Genomic DNA, 14,872 nt, shown 5'->3' with positions numbered 1-14,872 from the left:
TTTAAGTTAATGAAATTACCCTTATCTAAATTGAGTGCAAATAACTTATTTGGAGTCTTCGTTGTTAATTTGAAGCAGTTTCCTCCATTCTCCCAATGTAATACAAATATGTATATTCTCGCCCAATAATTTTCATATTGTTTTGTATCTTAAGAGACAGAAAATTTTAGTGACAACACTAATCTTTGGCAACTCTTTGCAGGCATTTATGAATTATTTCCGTACGTATTACCTGATTCTTATTATTAATTTTGATTTCATACTTTTCATATGTATGTAGTTAGCATGTTAGTAATATAGAAACCATCTATTGAAGAAGGACAGAGTAGAAAAGAGATATAATAGTTGCAATTCAAAAAGTAACAGTGCTTCGTGATAAATAATGTATATTTTTTTTCCATGTAGCAAAATTTCAGTTATGATATTACAATTGCATTACAAGTCATGACTTGTAAAGTTTACAAGACTTTTAAATATGTTGCTTTCAGATCTAGAGTTAACGCACTTTTCTAATGATTTCTTTTGTAGCATATTTGTTCCCCGGGAAATGTTCTTATTGTTTGCTTACTAAATTGCACACTTTTTACTTGCAATATTGATATTAATATTAGTTGACTAAACCATATTTCGGATAACTTGACATACACGTGCAAAGCACGTGCCAAAAAACTAGTATATATATGTGTGTGTTGCCTTGAAAAGCACTTGTCGGCCTGCATGGTCAAACTCAACCAACTTGTTTCTTGAATCTTATTTTAATTTTTATTATGTAATTTCATTTGACTTTTATTAACAAATTCAACTTTCTTATATCGGAGAAAATACAAAAATACATTTAATTGAACCATCCACCCCACTGAAGTGTCATTGTGAAGGCTTCACAGTCAACAGGTTTTGGAAATGGACATACTTTGACTTTTCCATTATGTACGTACTATTCTTATTGATTTGCTAATCACTTTTTTTTTTCTTTCTAATTACAACCATTCATATTGGGGTCCATTAAGTGGGGTAGATTTAGATGAAAGATGAATATGACCAATAGTAAATGCCATGAAAGTGGCCTTCTTTTTCGAAGGAAATTTTCATAATTATGGAGATATGTAATAATTAATTTACATATATGTTTTTTTTCTTGATAATCTCCATTTTTCTTCTGGTAAAAGCCAATGAAGGGTAATATTTGTGTTATCATTTATTTGCTTGTTACAATTTTAATACTAAAGACAGTTAAAGATACAAACAGCCATGCTCTGGCCAACTTTGTCTACACAATAATGAATTAAAACAACGAAATTGGCAAAACAAAAAAGAACCCTGAAATAAAAAAGGAAACAACAAACTCAATCCACACACTTCAGACGATACAATTCATTTTGCGAGTTGATTTATCTCCTTCAAGAAGCACCATGAATGGCAACTATGTATACCAGTTGAGTAAATGATAGAATTATCAAGAATGCCTCCATTGTTATCTGCAAGATAATCCAAAAATTACAAAGGAGTTAATGTCAACAGTTTTCTTAAATTTGTATAGATTAATTAACTTTGTATACAGTTGAAGGTGTCATTTAATTAGAGTAACTCACCAATTTGGCATTCCGGTAGTTGAGTTCAATTTCTTTCCAAGCAAAGCTGCATGGATGACAAGTTCATTACTTTACTGATATGTAGAACAGTAAATACAAAGAACCAATACGAAACGTTAAGAAACTAATTCAGATTCAGATCTTCGTTAAGTGAACATAGAACTGAGGCCTTACCCCATGGCAAGGAGTGTAAGACTCCAGGCAATAGTAGCAGCAGAAGCAGCAGCTGGTAAGCTATCGAAGTTCCATCGGCGAATATGGTCAATTCCAGAGAGAACAGATGCAACTCCCACCACACCTGCTATCAAAGAAAATACAACAAAGAATCCAGTGGCAGCATTTCCCATTGGGAAGTAAATTGGAGAGAAATGTGCTGGAAGTTCAAATCCTTGACCTGTAAAAAATCACACACACCATGATCAGTTTCAACAGAGAGACATTACTTAGTAAAGAAGATTAAAGTTACATACACTGACAATGTAAAAGTGTTTTTATTCTATTAACGCACGTAATTTAACATGCTACCTATTTTATTTTCTAAGTAACTAGTTCCACTTATCATGAACAGTTACCTATAATTATCTTTTATGTAATATGATAGTTTAAAAAATAAATTTGATAGTTTAAAAATCTAGCGAAACTACGAATGTCGAACGAGATACTTACCAATGATGAAACCATTATCAATGGCAAAGTTCATAGCCCAGCCAGCAATGCCTAAAATAACAGCATACATGCAGAAATTAAGGACCAAAAGCAAAGATGCAACAGGTTTCATCTTGAAATGGATATGTTAAACCCTCTTTTTGATGAAAATTGAACAAGGGTTTTGTGAAAGGGATTTAGGATAAGAAGATTATGTTGTACAAATGCATGTGATCTCTGCAAGTTCTTTGGGGTCTTTATAAATGCTTTAATCTAAGAAGGTTTTGGTTCTTTTCTTCTAAGGCTGTTTGTTCTAAAGGGCTTTGTGGGGTTGTAAAGGCCATTACTTCACAATCAAGGCAAGGAAGCAAAAACCAAGATTCTTTCTCAGCTAAATATATTTTTTTAGTATCCCTTTTGAGGTGGTGCACTCTTTGATTGATCAAAAGGAAATTCTTTGATTTAGGATTTTATATTTGATTCTCTAGTTCTTTCTAGGAGGAAGTTAAAGTGATATTCCTTGCCAATAGAGCTTCTTTCATAAGTATAGATTGACAGTACCCTTTTTGTCCTGGATAATTTTTTGTTTTAGTTTAGAACAATTGGTTTATACAATTTCAAGAGCCACGAACAAAGAATTTTTACATAACTATCTTTGAAACACAAAATGGGTTGTGTAAGATAACAAAAATTGGCCCCTTATGTTTGGGTTGGTCCAAAATAATCTCTGAAATATACTCTGAAACAATTTTAGTCTTTTAAGTTTGTCAAAAGTGAGCACTTCAATTTTCGTTAAAAATTTAACAACCTAAGTCTATTATATTTAACAAGTGAGTGGGGGAGCTTTTCTTGGAAATGGGAAGATCTAGGATAGGTGGCCAATCTCCTAGAGAGCGATGTGCATAGACCATGTGAGTAGGGATGGAGTTTCGTAGACTCGTCAGGCCTGATAGATGATTGTATCACAACCATATGTGACACTCTAGCGCCATATGACTCCGTCATAGAAGCCAGACCTTCCCTTTCCTTTGACTATCGGGTCCTCAAAAACTTTATGATTTCGTGTCGAACCTAGTTTCCATCTTCAAACATCTCGTTCGTGCTGCGGAAAGAAAAAGAAAAGGATAGAGTTTGATAAATATTTGCGGTGATAAAAAGTGTTCATTTTTGACAAATTTAAAAGACCCGAACTGTTCAAGAGTATATTTAAGTAACTACTTTGAACCTATACTTGAGGGACCATTATTATCATTTTCCGTAGAGGTGTTCAGTGTGATTTAAGGTTTAGGGTAATTAATCCAAGTTTAGTGTAATTTATATTTAGTATAGAAGTGTTTAGTGTAATTTATCAGCCCAGGTTTTTTTTCCCTCTCTTCCTTGAGGCGACCATTGAAGCCTTTAGGGCTCGTTTGGTAAGAAGAACAAGGATAACTAATATGGCATTAAATTTGAAATGAATTTATTCCATATTTGGTTGGGATAAAACCGCAATATAACTAATACCGAGATTAATTATTCCGGGATTGTAGCGTTATTTTTATCCCTGTGGGAGGTAGTGGCGGAGCCAAATAGAGCCGAGGGTGTTCATCCGAACCCCCTCAGCGGAAAAAAATATTATTTTTATAAGGTTAAAATTATTTTTTATGTATATATAGTAGATGTTGAACCCCCTCAGGCTTCTTCGTATGTTTACGTTTTTATATTTTGAACCCCATCAGCGGAAATTCTGGCTCCGCCACTGATGGGAGGGCGGGATAACGATTCCGGGATAACTACTCCTAGATAACTTGTTCCCTAAACAAACGACCCCTTAATGTTTAAAATACCGTTAAACCCATGTAGTGAACTTTTCCCTCTGGCCTCTTCACTTCTTCTCATGCCTAAACATGTTGTTCCTCATTGCTATATCTCAACCATTTAAAATTCATTCAAGACTTTTGATTGGTTTATCAAGATTCTTCAGAGTAGCTAACCCCACTTGCTATTCGATTCTATCTGAACACTTAAAGAACCAACGAATTAATGAAGCTAAAGAGCTTTTCGAAAGAATCCCATCACCAAATATCTATTTATGCACCAAAATGATAGCTGGATATGCTGAAAATCTAAGGTTGAATGAGGCACTGAACCTGTTTGACAAAATGCCTGTTAAAGATACAGTTATGTGGAACTTGATGATCAAAGGGTGTGTAGAATGTGGTGATATAGAGATGGGGTTGAATCTTTTTGAGGAAATGAACCAAAGAAATGTGATTTCTTACACGACGATGATAAACGGGTTTTTGAAGTTTGGGAAAGTTGAAGAGGCTAAGAGTTTGTTCTGGGAAATGCCACAAAAGGATGTGGCTGCTTGGAATGCTATGGTTTATGGGTATTTTGAGAATGGGAGAGTGGAAGAGGCTGTTAAGTTGTTTGAGGTGATGCCTTATAGGAATGTGATCTCATGGACGTCAGTTATTAGTGGGCTTGATCAGCATGGGAGGAGTGATGAGGCTCTATTGGTTTTTAAGAAGATGTTGGATTTCTTCGTTGAGCCGAATTCTAGTACTTTTGCTTCTGTTATTACAGCTTGTGCTAATGCAAGGGATTTATGTCTAGGTAGTGAAATTCATGCCTGTGTTGTGAAGATTGGTTATTTGTATGATACTTATGTTACTGCTTCATTAATCACATTATATGCTAATTGCATGCATGTGGATGATTCTTCTAATGTACTCAGCGAGAGGTTGCACAAAAACGTTGTTGTGTGGACGTCTCTTTTGACAGGGTATGGCTTGAATTATAAGCACGAAGAAGCATTGAAAGTGTTTGGGGATATGATTAGGATTGGTCTACTTCCCAATCAGTCTTCCTTTACTAGTGCCCTAAATTCGTCTTGTGAAATGGAGTCTATTGATCTTGGCAGAGAGATTCATGGTGTAGCAGTCAAACTCGGATTGAACACTGATGCCTTTGTTGGCAATTCGTTAGTAGTATTGTATTCAAAATGTGGAAATATAAACGATGGACTCATTGTATTCAAGGAGATTCCTGGAAAAAACATTGTTTCGTGGAACTCAGTCATCGTTGGATGTGCACAACATGGATGTGGAAATTGGGCACTCACATTGTTTGCCCAGCTGGTACGTTCAAGGGTTGATATGGATGATATTACATTTACTGGATTACTTGCTGCTTGTAGCCATTCTGGCATGCTGGAGAAAGGAAGACGCTTATTTCAGTATATCCCCAAATACTCATCCATTGAAGTGACAGTTGAGCATTATAGTTGTATGATAGATATCCTTTGCAGAAGTGGGAAGTTAATTGAGGCAGAGGATTTGGTGAAAAGCATGCCCATGAGACCAAATTTGTCAATATGGTTAGCTTTGCTTAGTGGTTGTAAGAAGCATTTAAACTTAGAACTGGCCGAAAGAGCTGCAGAGAACATTTTTCATCTTGACCCAAATTGTAGTGCTGCTTATGTTTTATTATCTAACATTTATGCCTTTTCTGGTAGATGGAGTGATGTTGCAAGAATTAGAGGAAATATGAAAAGAAGAGGAAACATAAAACAACCTGGATGCAGTTGGGTTAATCAGAAGGGAATCCGGCATACATTTCTTTCTGGCGACACTTCACATCCTCTAAGTGATAGGATATATGAAAAGCTGGAATGGTTGACAGAAAAGTTGAAGGAGTATGGTTATGTCCCTGATCAAAGGTATGCATTGCATGATGTAGAGGATGAACAGAAGGAAGTTCTGCTGTCATATCATAGTGAGAGGCTTGCTATTTGCTTCGCATTAATTACAACACATGGTAGTACTATAACAGTAATGAAGAACCTGCGTGTCTGTGGGGACTGCCATTCTGCCATCAAGCTCATAGCAAAAATTGTTGAACGTGAAATCATTGTAAGAGATTCTAGCCGATTTCATCATTTCAGGGACGGCTTTTGTTCTTGTTCAGATTATTGGTAGCATTATCCTTTTGATTATCATTCTGGGAATGGTTAGTGAAGCCTTGTAATTGGTTCACCAGAAGCAGGACCACATTATTATAGGGAGCTTCTAGAGTTAGGATTGTCTGACCAACATTCTGTGATGCCCCAATATAGTAGGGTCCTTCCTTGTAGCAAGGATAGGTAACTTTCTCTTGATTACCCATGTAGAGATCAGGCATTAGTATCCACTGCTTCAAATGTTTAGCAGCTGATCTGGAATCCATGTCTAGATGTTTCTGATACTGTCCTATGATTGACAAATATATCTGAAGTCAAGGCAACCACTGCACATAAATAAAGCTCAAGGTACCTGGTGGCCTATCATGCCAATCTTGTAGCTTTACTATTCTTGGAGTTGAGAATTATTTGTCAGCAGTCGGTACTTAATTGCACAGTACTTGATGAAATTTCCTGAGATATTTAGCTAGGATCAGCAAATCGAGACCCCTGGTCTATTCTGCATTAATCAACATAGGAGGATTCCATCAACAGACCTTCCAACAACAATCAGGTAGAGAGGTATATGTTATCAATGGAGCTTTAATCATAGAAATCCTGTTTTTCTTTTTTGGGAATAACTAGACAGTTGTCAAATATAGAACATGTCAATAATGTTCCTACCTTCGTTGCAAACAGGAAGTACTTTAATCTACACTCGTGAGAAATTTTATTACAAGTTTTGGAAAAGATAGCTGATTGTTTCCTGCCTCAGCCTTAAAGATACTTGAATTATACATGCATGGCTGCTGACACAAGGATACTCTCCCTTAAAGTATTGGAGCTGTTATTTACTTAGCATTGAATCAAGGGGCTTGGGCCATCAGCATTGCATAGCTGATGTTGTCTTCATGTTCTTTCATGCTGCTACTGCTGAAGCTTGAAATGCTTCCAATTTCCCCATCAACCTCAGGTATTTATCCATTAGTGTAAAAGATTTTCTGATTTTGTCATAATAGCTCTCTCTTGGTCTCTTCATTACCTCAAGAGAATTCTTATTAGGCAAACTTACCTAAATGTACCACTTTGGCATGGCGGAGGCATGCACTGCCTATACACTTCGGCTGTATAGGTAGTATCGGCTGTATATTATATGTTTAGATATGTATAGTACATGTATATTTAGTATTCTTTATACACTACACAACACTGTGTATATACTTTGTAAACTAAATACATGGTATGACTGTATTTCCTGTTGTTATAAAGCCTTGACCAATTGTGCTCAACACAGACGAAACCAAGAAATGCTTTTTAGGGGGAACTGATTTGTTTGAGGGATTTAGGCTGTTCATTAGGAGTTTAATTACAAAAGATAGAATAATGTTATAGGAAATTTGGAGAGGTGCACCTGATCATTTAGAAGTTCTTACAGCCAAGCGGAGTAGAGTATACTCTTTTACTTCTCTCAATTTAACTTGAATAAAATGTCTGAAGAGTACAAGGAGGTCACATGCTGTATGAAAAAAAATGCAAGTATATGTAGATAATCACTAACACTGTTTACATCAAACATTTCTTTCCTATACATTTGCCCCTCAAACGAAATCTAGGTTTAAATCAACTGATTCACTGTAAACATGAGTGCAACTTTTTACAGAATATATAGGGCACAATAAAAACATATCCCATACGTTTATCCTTCTGTAAAAAGATATGGGATAAACATATTTGTTTTCCTAGATATATAAGGTATAATGAGTATGGCAAACACCTAATAAAATTATACAGTACATCAAAACTGAGTAATATTTCCAAAAACATTCTGCTGACAACGCTAAATAAAACCAAAAAGCTCATTCATCCTCCTGGCTACGCAACCTAGCAAGCTTGTTAGTCACTGCAACATCAAGTTGGGCTGCTCTCTCAACAATTTCCTTTCTCTTCCTTGTTGATACGTTATGTGCAATTTCTGCACAGTAAGTCCTGTGAATAAGAGAAGTTGAAGGTGAGATGATGAAAACATAAACAAGATGAAATAGGGCAAACAATAGAAAAGGAGTGTGAGTGCATTACCTATTGTGCATCAATAAAATATCAAGCTCACGTGCATTGTGCACAACAAACTTCTTAAAGCCGTTTGGAAGATAGTGACGAGTCTTCTTGTCAGAACCATAGCCGATATTGGGCATCAAGACACATCCCTTGAACTTCCTTCTAACTCTGGAGTCAATACCCTTTGGTCTGCGCCAGTTTGTCTATTATAATAAATTGAAAAACCATTTTCAATTAGTAACCATTGCGCATGTGAATCAAAGTGCATTCTGCTAGTGTTTAGCAAAGCGTCAATACAAATTGTCCAAAAGCTGTATCAGTTATAAAGATCAACCTTAACTATAATGAGAAAGATTCATCAAACAGAGCATCTAAACTATTAAGGTGAGAGATCTTTTTCATAAACGAAATGTAAGCAGGGTTAGAAGTAACAGAAAGCTTATTCATAAAGAAGCAAACTGTGTCGCAAAATCTGCTCTACAGATTAGTTTCTGCCCGTAAAACGAAACACCCAGCTACGAAGTAGAGTCTGGACATTAGATACCATAGGCAACAAATAATTTGAAGTAAAATTGAAGAAAAATTACTGCAAGAGTTTGTTCTAGATCCTTTCTCAGCCAAAAGATGGTGGTATTTTATACTAATCACTGATCAATCAACAATCCAATGAAAAAAGGTTCACCAATCACAACGAGTTATGAGGTCTTTTTAAGAGAAGACATGAAAGCAAGGTTATAGTAACGGAAAGCTTATTGATAAAGAAGCATCTGTGTCGCAAGACCTGCTCTTTAGTTTAGTTTTTGCCCGTAAAACGAAACACCCAGCAACAAAGTAAAGTCTGGACATTAGATACCATAGGCAAGAAATAATTTATTGTAAAACTTGAAAACAAAGGAGAAATACTGGGAAAAAATTGTTTTGGGTGCAATCTCAGCCGAAAGATGGTGATATTTTTATATTCATCACTAGTCAATCAGCAATTTTGGGAAAAAATCATCATTGATTGCATCAGTGCATAACCAATTTTAAAAAATTCTAAACCAGATCAGAAAACACCATAAAGATGAAAATGGAGAAAACCCAAAACCATAAAGAAGCATGAGATGTTATATAAGATCAGATGGTAGTGCATGTATTTGAATTCATCATTGAACTCTACAGAATAGGTGGATAAGCATCATCACACCTTATATGCATATCTCAAAAAACCGGCTTAGCCTCAAAAACAAAAGATAAAACCAAATTAATACAAAATTTTAACATTATTGTTTAGAAAGAATCAGATATAATGTGTCAATCACCATCTTGCAGATCCAATACTTTGGATGCAACTTAAGACTGGGGCGACAATAACTGTCATCATTTTCCCTTTCCAACACAAAAAAATAAACAACATAAACAAATTTTTGTTCTAACATTCAACTAGTCTTTCTAGCTAGTATTACTTAACAATAAGAGTAAGATCAAGCTAAAACTAAAATGGGTTGTTTACAATAACAAAATAACACCTTTACAGTAATAAAGCCATCACGTCTTTTTAATAAAAGAGATGTGAGCAGGGTTAAAGTAACAGAAAGCTTATTGATAAAGAAGCCAACTGTGTCGCAAGGTCTGCTCTGTAGTTTAGTTTCTGCCCGTAAAAACGAAACATCCAGCAACAGGGTAAAGTCTGGACATTAGATACCATAGGCAAAAAAACAATTCAAAGGTAAATAGAAGCAAATAATTAAAAACAAAAGGGAAAATACTGCACGAATTTGTTCTAGATGCAATCTCAGCCGAAAGATGGTGATCTTTTTAAATTAATCACTACTCAATCAGCAATTTGGGAAAAAATCATCATTGACTGCATCAGTGTCTAAACACTTGTAGAACTTATACCAAATAAAAAACAACATACAAATGAAAATAAGGAAACCTCAAAACCTTAAAGAAGAATGAGCTATGCTATAAGATCAGATGGTAGTGCATGTATTTGAAATCATCACTGAACTCTACAGAATAGGTGGATACATATCATCACACCTTATAGACATATCTCCACAAACAAGCTTAGCAGCATTAATAAAAGCTAAAACCAAAAAAAATCAAATTTTTAACATTATTGTTTAGAAGGAATCAGATATTATGAGTCAATCACCACCTTGCAAATCCAATATTTTGGATGCAAATTAAGACTGGGGCGACAATAACTATCATCATTTTCCATTTCCAACACACACACAAAAACAAACAAACAAAAAAAAAGAGCAAGCAAGGCAAATAAACTTTCATCCTACTGTTCAAAGAGTATACTCATATTGTTGAACAATAAGAGTCAAATCAAGCTAAAATTAAACAGGGTTGTTTACAATAAGAAAATGATGTCTGGAGAGATTTTGTGACACCTCAAAAACCAATCTTTTATTAGGTGATTTCAAGATTAGATTAACCCAATCACAAACACAACAAAGAGGAACAAAAACCCAAAAATCTTAAAAGGATGACAAATGCTATAAGATCAGATGGTAGTGCATGTTTATGAATTCATCATTGAACTCTACAGTTAGGTGGATAAACATCATCACATCTTATAAGCATATCTTCCACAAAAAAGCTAAACACCAATAGAAAAAAAAGGGATAAAACAAAACAAATATAAAAAAAAAATAACATTGTTGTTTAGGAAGAATCAGATATTATGTGTCAATCACCACCTTGCAAATCCAATAATTTGGATGCAAATTAAGACTGGGGCGACAATAACTAATCATCATTTCCCCTTTTCCAACACAAAAAAAAAAACAGCCACAATAAACAAAGTGAACAAAATGCTATCTTAATGCAACCCATAAAAATGAGATCTTTTCACTATTTTTTGAACAAAAAGATTCAGATCAAAGCTAAAACAAGATTACTGAACAAATAAAACTCAAATAGAACTAAATACAAAAATGGGGTTCTAAAAAAATTCCAAAACAATACCTTGACAGTAATTCTCCTATCACTCTGATGTCTCTTGAATTGCTTCACCCTTTTCTTGATTACTTTCTTTTTAAGTAGAGGAACTGCCATTTTACCTTAGATTTTATAATACACAGTTAACAACAAACATTAAAAAAATATAGACATGGAAAAGGGGCTCACTATGAACTAGGGTTTCTTCAGATAAGCTGAGCCTTATGGAGCAGTATTATAGTAGGGTTTATATAGGAAACAGTTGGGCATTTGCTAGGGTTTACAGCAGTCAAGCATAAAAAGCAATCTACGGCTGTAAAGTTTCTTGATGGAACTGTCCGGTCCTGATTGATCTAAGGATATTATGGTCATTATCATACTTACAGTTCAGTCCTATTAGAATACTTAAATATCACTTCTAAATAAGGGAATAGGGTCAAATATACCCTTCTACTTTAGTTTATTAGTTAATTTTATTCTCCATTTGTTAAAATAATGAAATATACCCTTCTCGTTACAAGTTGGACCAAATATGCCCTTACCGTTAGTAAAGTTTCAAAAATACCCCTCATTTATAACATATTTCCACATACAAAAAGTCATTTTAAATTGGGTGGCGTGGATCTGCTTACGTGGCAATTAATTTATTCTATATGGTGCCTATGTGTCAATTTTTAAAAAACAATCTGGAAAAATGATTTTTTTAAAAACAAATCTGTTAAAAATGCCTTTTATTAAAAAAAAAATTATTAAAAAATCTGGAAAATGATTTTTTAAAATTAATCCAGATTTTAAAAAAAATAGGACACTTTTTTTATAAAAAAAAAAAGGCTTTACAATTTTTCAGATTTAAAAAAAAAAACATTTTTCAGATTTTTTTAACTAACTAAAATTCCAATTTTCAAGAATATATTTAAACAAAATGGGTATTATTAAAACAAAAAAGGTTTCAGATTTTTAATAAAAGCCACTTTTTTCAGATTTGTATTAAAAAAATTAATTTTCTAGATTGTTTTTTAAAAAATTACCACATAGACATCACATTGAATAAGTAAAATGTCATGTGGTGTACATGCCACCCAATTTCAATGACTAGACTTACTTACGTGGGAATATAGTAGTACATTCTCATTTAGTGACGATGATCTTAAAGTTTAACCAAATTTGTTGCTTGCAAAATTAAATATAATACTTATTCCTAAATCTTGGAATATAGTAGCTCATAGATTAGCTAGTTTTTTTTATATATATTTCTCTTGCACACTTGTAGAATATTTTTCCGAGCGGCATTATAAATAGTAAATACTAATGTAGCGTATCGGCATGCACTCAACCAGACAAACAATTATTTCGGAATTCCAAACATAATTAGGTTTTGCAATATAAATCCTCTATAAATCATTAATTTTATTCGAGGTCATTTTATTGTTTAGGTTTCATTTCTACAACTTTTCGCTAATCATTTATATGTAGTAAAATTATTGTCCAAGGGTGTCGATAAGTGATTCATGCTGGAAGTATCCCTCTCGCCATAACAATCTTAGTTCTAATGACTAAGGGGTGTCCACGAGAAATCGGAAAATCGAATCACACCGAAAATTATACTGAATCAAAGAAAAATCGAGATATTTTCAATTAGATTGGATTTTCTTTTTTAATTTTAAAAACTAGCAAATATCGATTTTGTTTTGGTTTTGAACAAACAATAACCGGTAAGTCAAACCAAACCAACTATATAAATAACTATTTAACACTTATAATTACACATATGTATGCAATTTTTATATAATACTACTTTTAAAATTTTATGGTACATCTTTAATCTTTTGCACTCTTGTTGTCTAGTTCTTTGCCTTTACAATAATTAGTTTTTTGACCTTTAAAGTACTTTAGTTTGATTTATAACTTTATTTTGACAACTCCAATTTTCTTTTCATGTTAAGATAATAATTGTATCCATAATCCTTTGATTTTCTATTATTATTTGTTGTTTCTTGAAATTCGATTTCCATATGATTTTGTGGCAGTCCTTTTTTTTTTTTTTTCCAAACTACTTTGTCATGGCTTCTTTACTTCCGTTATTTCTTTTCTGGACTGCTTTGGTTTGCTTTTTGTAAGTTCAGGGTCCATCGCAAATAGCCTCTTTACCTCCCAAAGTAGGGTAAGTTTTGCGCACACTCTACCCTCCCGAGACCCACTTGTGGGATTACACTGGGTATGTTGTTGTTGTTAATCAATTCAATTATCATCAAGATATCTCGATAGTGTTATGTCGGACTATAGTAGTTAGAATATTTGTTTAACAATGTATGCACATATTTATAAAAGGGAAAAAGACATACAATGGCCAACAGGCCAAAGTAATCCCACATTTTGGCCTAATACAGTGACCTGGCCGGCCGACCGGCCCAAACTATTCCCAAGCGCTGACCGGCCCAGCAGCCCAAACGCCTTTTTAAAAAAAAAAAACAGAATTTCTATGGCGACTTTAGTAGCAACTAAAAGTCCGTTGCACAAAAAAAAAAAAAAAAAAAAAAAGGACTATTGTGGCAACCTAAAGATCAACTTCATTTTTTTTTTTTAAATGGCAATTGAAAAAGCCTCCACTAAAGGTTAAAATTCATATTGAGCCTTCAACAAATGTTTCAAAACATGTATAATATGTGTATACTTATATAGTGATTGAACTTTAAAAAAAATTCCAAAACATGTATAATATGTGTATACTTATATAGTAATTGAACTTTCAAAAAATATTCCAAAACATGTATAATATGTGTATATTTATACGTTGATCGAGCCTTCAAGAAATATCTCAAAACATGTATAATAATACTTATGATACATTTTCTATACATATACAGTAGGGATACATAATCTATACAACAATGATACATTTTATATACTTATGATACATTTTCTATACATATACAGTAGGGATACATATTCTATACAACAATGAAATATTTTGTATACGTATGATACGTTTTTTATACTTATGATACATTTTCTATCATTTTCGATACATATGTGAATCGTTAGTGTATAATCAATGTATAATGTACATACTAGTGTATAATATATGTATGATTAGTGAGTATACGTTGATGATACATATTATGTATGGAATATGTATAATATGTGAATCATTAGTGTATAATCAATGTATAATATACATACTAATGCATAACATATGTATGATTAGTGAGTATACATTGATGATACATTTATTATACACAAATTACACAACAATTATAAAAACCTATGATGTATTTTCTATACATATACGATAAGGATACATATTCTATATAACAATGATATATTTCTTTTATACGTATGATACATTTTCTATACATAGTTGATCTTCAGTTGCTTTTACCCAAAAAAAAAATGATCTTTATAATAGTCCTCCTTTTTTTTTTTTTTTTTTTTTTTTTTTCGCAGTGGACTTTTAGTGGCGACTAAAGTCGCCACAAAAGGTCACGCTGGCTACACTTTGGGTTTGGAAAAACATGGGCCATCGGGTGGGAATAGTTTGGGCCGGATGGCCCTTTATGTCCTTTTCCCTTTATAAAACGACCGGCCAAAAACCAACAAAACCAAATCGACGAAAAATCGACCAAACCAACCATGAACCCCCATAGTAATGAGAGTCTTCCACAAAAAGCTCGCTTAATTGATTTCACCATTTTGCTGTGCTACCATACATTCCCCTATTTGTTTG

The 14,872-nt window shown here is 33.6% G+C and overlaps 3 protein-coding genes and 8 non-coding genes across 11 annotated transcripts; 1 reads left to right on the top strand and 10 right to left on the bottom strand.

The window, feature by feature from the left end:
* Nucleotides 1–1,170: 1,170 nt before the first annotated feature.
* LOC132043128 (membrane protein PM19L-like) lies at nucleotides 1,171–2,471 on the bottom strand. The gene is made up of 4 exons (XM_059433612.1): nucleotides 2,256–2,471; nucleotides 1,764–1,983; nucleotides 1,590–1,635; nucleotides 1,171–1,475 (listed from the first exon to the last, which is right to left on the bottom strand). The coding sequence occupies exons 1-4, from the start codon at nucleotides 2,365–2,367 to the stop codon at nucleotides 1,398–1,400; spliced, it is 456 nt and encodes a 151-aa protein (XP_059289595.1). The 5' UTR covers nucleotides 2,368–2,471; the 3' UTR covers nucleotides 1,171–1,397.
* Nucleotides 2,472–3,634: 1,163 nt separating this feature from the next.
* On the top strand, nucleotides 3,635–7,129 carry LOC132043120 (pentatricopeptide repeat-containing protein At5g46460, mitochondrial). Its single transcript, XM_059433606.1, has one exon. The coding sequence runs from the start codon at nucleotides 4,121–4,123 to the stop codon at nucleotides 6,194–6,196; it is 2,076 nt and encodes a 691-aa protein (XP_059289589.1). The 5' UTR covers nucleotides 3,635–4,120; the 3' UTR covers nucleotides 6,197–7,129.
* A 548-nt stretch (nucleotides 7,130–7,677) lies between these two features.
* LOC132043112 (large ribosomal subunit protein eL32z-like) lies at nucleotides 7,678–11,450 on the bottom strand. The gene is made up of 4 exons (XM_059433598.1): nucleotides 11,338–11,450; nucleotides 11,176–11,270; nucleotides 8,233–8,414; nucleotides 7,678–8,142 (listed from the first exon to the last, which is right to left on the bottom strand). The coding sequence occupies exons 2-4, from the start codon at nucleotides 11,263–11,265 to the stop codon at nucleotides 8,013–8,015; spliced, it is 402 nt and encodes a 133-aa protein (XP_059289581.1). The 5' UTR covers nucleotides 11,266–11,270; nucleotides 11,338–11,450; the 3' UTR covers nucleotides 7,678–8,012.
* LOC132048473 (small nucleolar RNA Z196/R39/R59 family) lies at nucleotides 9,135–9,219 on the bottom strand. The gene has a single exon (XR_009413005.1). It is a non-coding gene; the product is annotated as a small nucleolar RNA Z196/R39/R59 family (small nucleolar RNA).
* On the bottom strand, nucleotides 9,322–9,402 carry LOC132048471 (small nucleolar RNA Z195/SNORD33/SNORD32 family). The gene has a single exon (XR_009413003.1). It is a non-coding gene; the product is annotated as a small nucleolar RNA Z195/SNORD33/SNORD32 family (small nucleolar RNA).
* Nucleotides 9,488–9,578, bottom strand: LOC132048496 (small nucleolar RNA U31b). Its single transcript, XR_009413023.1, has one exon. It is a non-coding gene; the product is annotated as a small nucleolar RNA U31b (small nucleolar RNA).
* On the bottom strand, nucleotides 9,979–10,062 carry LOC132048474 (small nucleolar RNA Z196/R39/R59 family). Its single transcript, XR_009413006.1, has one exon. It is a non-coding gene; the product is annotated as a small nucleolar RNA Z196/R39/R59 family (small nucleolar RNA).
* On the bottom strand, nucleotides 10,161–10,241 carry LOC132048472 (small nucleolar RNA Z195/SNORD33/SNORD32 family). The gene has a single exon (XR_009413004.1). It is a non-coding gene; the product is annotated as a small nucleolar RNA Z195/SNORD33/SNORD32 family (small nucleolar RNA).
* LOC132048495 (small nucleolar RNA U31b) lies at nucleotides 10,327–10,417 on the bottom strand. The gene has a single exon (XR_009413022.1). It is a non-coding gene; the product is annotated as a small nucleolar RNA U31b (small nucleolar RNA).
* Nucleotides 10,706–10,785, bottom strand: LOC132048470 (small nucleolar RNA Z195/SNORD33/SNORD32 family). The gene has a single exon (XR_009413002.1). It is a non-coding gene; the product is annotated as a small nucleolar RNA Z195/SNORD33/SNORD32 family (small nucleolar RNA).
* On the bottom strand, nucleotides 10,880–10,971 carry LOC132048494 (small nucleolar RNA U31b). Its single transcript, XR_009413021.1, has one exon. It is a non-coding gene; the product is annotated as a small nucleolar RNA U31b (small nucleolar RNA).
* Nucleotides 11,451–14,872: the final 3,422 nt, after the last annotated feature.

This window comes from Lycium ferocissimum, chromosome 2 (genome assembly GCF_029784015.1).
Source record: "Lycium ferocissimum isolate CSIRO_LF1 chromosome 2, AGI_CSIRO_Lferr_CH_V1, whole genome shotgun sequence".
In the NCBI taxonomy this organism is placed as follows: Eukaryota; Viridiplantae; Streptophyta; class Magnoliopsida; order Solanales; family Solanaceae; genus Lycium; species Lycium ferocissimum.
The sequence above is the reverse complement of the archived record's forward strand: the minus strand, read 5'-3'. Positions and strand labels throughout refer to the sequence as shown.

Excerpts from the sequence above, each read along its gene's own strand:
- LOC132043120 (XM_059433606.1), top strand. The coding sequence starts at position 4,121 with ATGTTGTTCCTCATTGCTATATCTCAACCATTTAAAATTCATTCAAGA.
- LOC132043128 (XM_059433612.1), bottom strand. The coding sequence starts at position 2,367 with ATGAAACCTGTTGCATCTTTGCTTTTGGTCCTTAATTTCTGCATGTAT. Across the intron at positions 1,636-1,763 it reads CTTACACTCCTTGCCATGGG|CTTTGCTTGGAAAGAAATTG; the intron begins GTAAGGCCTCAG and ends TCATCCATGCAG. Across the intron at positions 1,476-1,589 it reads ACTACCGGAATGCCAAATTG|ATAACAATGGAGGCATTCTT; the intron begins GTGAGTTACTCT and ends ATTATCTTGCAG.
- LOC132043112 (XM_059433598.1), bottom strand. The coding sequence starts at position 11,265 with ATGGCAGTTCCTCTACTTAAAAAGAAAGTAATCAAGAAAAGGGTGAAG. Across the intron at positions 8,415-11,175 it reads ATAGGAGAATTACTGTCAAG|ACAAACTGGCGCAGACCAAA; the intron begins GTATTGTTTTGG and ends TTATTATAATAG. Across the intron at positions 8,143-8,232 it reads ATTTTATTGATGCACAATAG|GACTTACTGTGCAGAAATTG; the intron begins GTAATGCACTCA and ends TCTTATTCACAG.